Below are 1978 nucleotides of genomic sequence, written 5' to 3' on the forward strand. Positions count from 1 at the left end.
GCCTCAGGGGACAGATGCTCAAAGTTCCCCCTTTTCCACCAAGGTGAAGCAGGCATAAATTTATAGTTGTAACGATGCATCATCAGCTTGAAAAAAGGCTGTCAAAAACAATAGGCAAACTGCCCTGCCATCAAGCGTTTTCAACAACAACACCCTCCAGCAGCAGCAGCAGTAGCAGAAACTCAGACGTTTTCAGTTTGCTGTGAGTTGATATCTGTGAGTTTGTGTATAAACGAATATGCGACAACTTTACTTTAAAAATATCTTGGGACTTTTATTGTTATGTGGCCAATATTTGGTCCAATCAATCAACGCGGATCGTGCCCGGTCAAGCTGTCGTCTGGTAAGAGGTAGAGCCTATTGTCCTGATCCTAACAATCCTGATAAGCATGACGGCAGTGTGGTTATTGTTCAACTGAAATCCAAAGATGGTAATTCATATTAAACTTATTGCACTTACTTTATGCATATTCAACTGGTTTAAGAGAAATTTATTTATTTATTTATTTTTAAACAATAATTTCTTTTTAGGTTATGTTAATCGTATTGACGAAACGTTTGTCAGCAAAAATGGATATTTTTCAGTAAGCGGTTGTCAACGAGATTTGTACAAATCCTGGGAGCCTGAATTGCACATTTACCACACTTGCAAACAAAATCAGAGGCGTATGCTGAAATTACCGATCAACAGCGACGATGCGGAATATAAAATTCCTCAGGCGATCAATTTGCGCTCTTATTTCACCACCGAAGAGCAAAAACAATTTGACAATCGTCCTGCCTGTATTCCTTAAAATGATATTATTATTATTACTTATAAACATTGGAAAATTTTATCAGCTAATATTAGATTTTTTTGCCTATCATTTAAAAAAAAGTAATGTTTTCCTTCACTCCGTTTTTAACATTGCAGTGTTTCATTAAATTTTATTTTCAATAAACAATGTTGAAAGCAAATTTTTGTTTTGCCGTCGAAATGTTGTCATTATTTATGATAGTAAAAGGTGAAACGTTTGATTGCAACTGATATGTTTCGTTATGAAAATAAAAGTAGTTGTCAACAATGCTTCTCAATAATAGAAAAAAATATTATCCATGGCGTAAATAAAAATATTCGACAAGCAGTTGCAAGAAATTTCAAAATTAATACGTCATTTGAAATGTTGCTTTCTTTGTTGAAAATTTTAACTTTAATGCATTATTTCAAAAGTTTTTCGAGGCATGCTATGACGCTTTTACGTATAGTGTTGGTTTGGATTTTTGTTTTCATCTCCTTGGCCAACGCGGATGATGCTGAATGTTTAACCGTTAGTGGTAAAGTGGAATGCGATGGTGAAGCTCCTTTGGAACCAGTATTACTTCGACTTAAAGACGAAGATATTGGTAAGTGAAAATGCCAATTGAAAACAAACAAAAATGTACCGACAATAATCACTTATATGCAATTTGCTTGTAACTTTACCCTTGTAACTTCTTGTAACGTTGTAACTTTAAAATTTACTCACTTCTTGTAATTTTCCTTAATTAAAATGAAGGAAACCATTTTCCATGCACTTTCAGTGTGCTGCAATAAATTATTAAATGTAATTACAATATGTTTTACAGGATATGATGAAATAATGGATGAAGGTATTGCTAGCGGAGCAGGCGAATTTTATCTCGGTGGGTGCGCGTCAGATTTGATCACCAGCATTGATCCATACGTATCAATTTACCATCGATGCAAAGGAACTTCAAAACGAATCGTAATTCCTATTGATCAACAGTATATCGGCCGTAATTACTCATTTCCGGATGTGATTAATTTGAAAAGTACTGAATATGAAGAAGAAGATCACGTATTTCATATTCCAAAATGCGATCAAATAGAATCGCCTGGTCATAGAGTTGACATTTCAAATATTTATGAACTTATTGTGAATAAAATACTAAATTGTCATTATAAGCACTTTTGTGATTACTAGTTTTGATGATAATC

The 1978-nt window shown here is 33.9% G+C and overlaps 2 protein-coding genes across 2 annotated transcripts; both read left to right on the forward strand.

Annotated features, from left to right (window-relative positions):
• Nucleotides 1-238: 238 nt before the first annotated feature.
• Tsp_13196 (hypothetical protein) lies at nucleotides 239-794 on the forward strand. Its single transcript, XM_003370780.1, has 2 exons — nucleotides 239-431; nucleotides 586-794. Exons 1-2 carry the CDS (start codon nucleotides 239-241, stop codon nucleotides 792-794), a joined length of 402 nt encoding a protein of 133 aa, XP_003370828.1.
• A 432-nt stretch (nucleotides 795-1226) lies between these two features.
• Nucleotides 1227-1964, forward strand: Tsp_13197 (conserved hypothetical protein). The gene is made up of 2 exons (XM_003370781.1): nucleotides 1227-1383; nucleotides 1606-1964. The coding sequence occupies exons 1-2, from the start codon at nucleotides 1227-1229 to the stop codon at nucleotides 1962-1964; spliced, it is 516 nt and encodes a 171-aa protein (XP_003370829.1).
• The last annotated feature ends 14 nt before the right edge of the window (nucleotides 1965-1978 follow it).

The sequence above is a fragment of the Trichinella spiralis genome (assembly GCF_000181795.1).
Source record: "Trichinella spiralis strain ISS 195 chromosome Unknown Scfld541, whole genome shotgun sequence".
Classification (NCBI taxonomy): Eukaryota; Metazoa; Nematoda; class Enoplea; order Trichinellida; family Trichinellidae; genus Trichinella; species Trichinella spiralis.

What these genes read in the sequence shown, in the direction of transcription:
- Tsp_13197 (XM_003370781.1), top strand. Translation starts at nt 1,227, where the DNA reads ATGACGCTTTTACGTATAGTGTTGGTTTGGATTTTTGTTTTCATCTCC. An exon ending in ACTTAAAGACGAAGATATTG is followed by an intron (nt 1,384 to 1,605) that starts GTAAGTGAAAAT and finishes TATGTTTTACAG; the next exon opens with GATATGATGAAATAATGGAT.
- Tsp_13196 (XM_003370780.1), top strand. Translation starts at nt 239, where the DNA reads ATGCGACAACTTTACTTTAAAAATATCTTGGGACTTTTATTGTTATGT. An exon ending in TCAACTGAAATCCAAAGATG is followed by an intron (nt 432 to 585) that starts GTAATTCATATT and finishes GATATTTTTCAG; the next exon opens with TAAGCGGTTGTCAACGAGAT.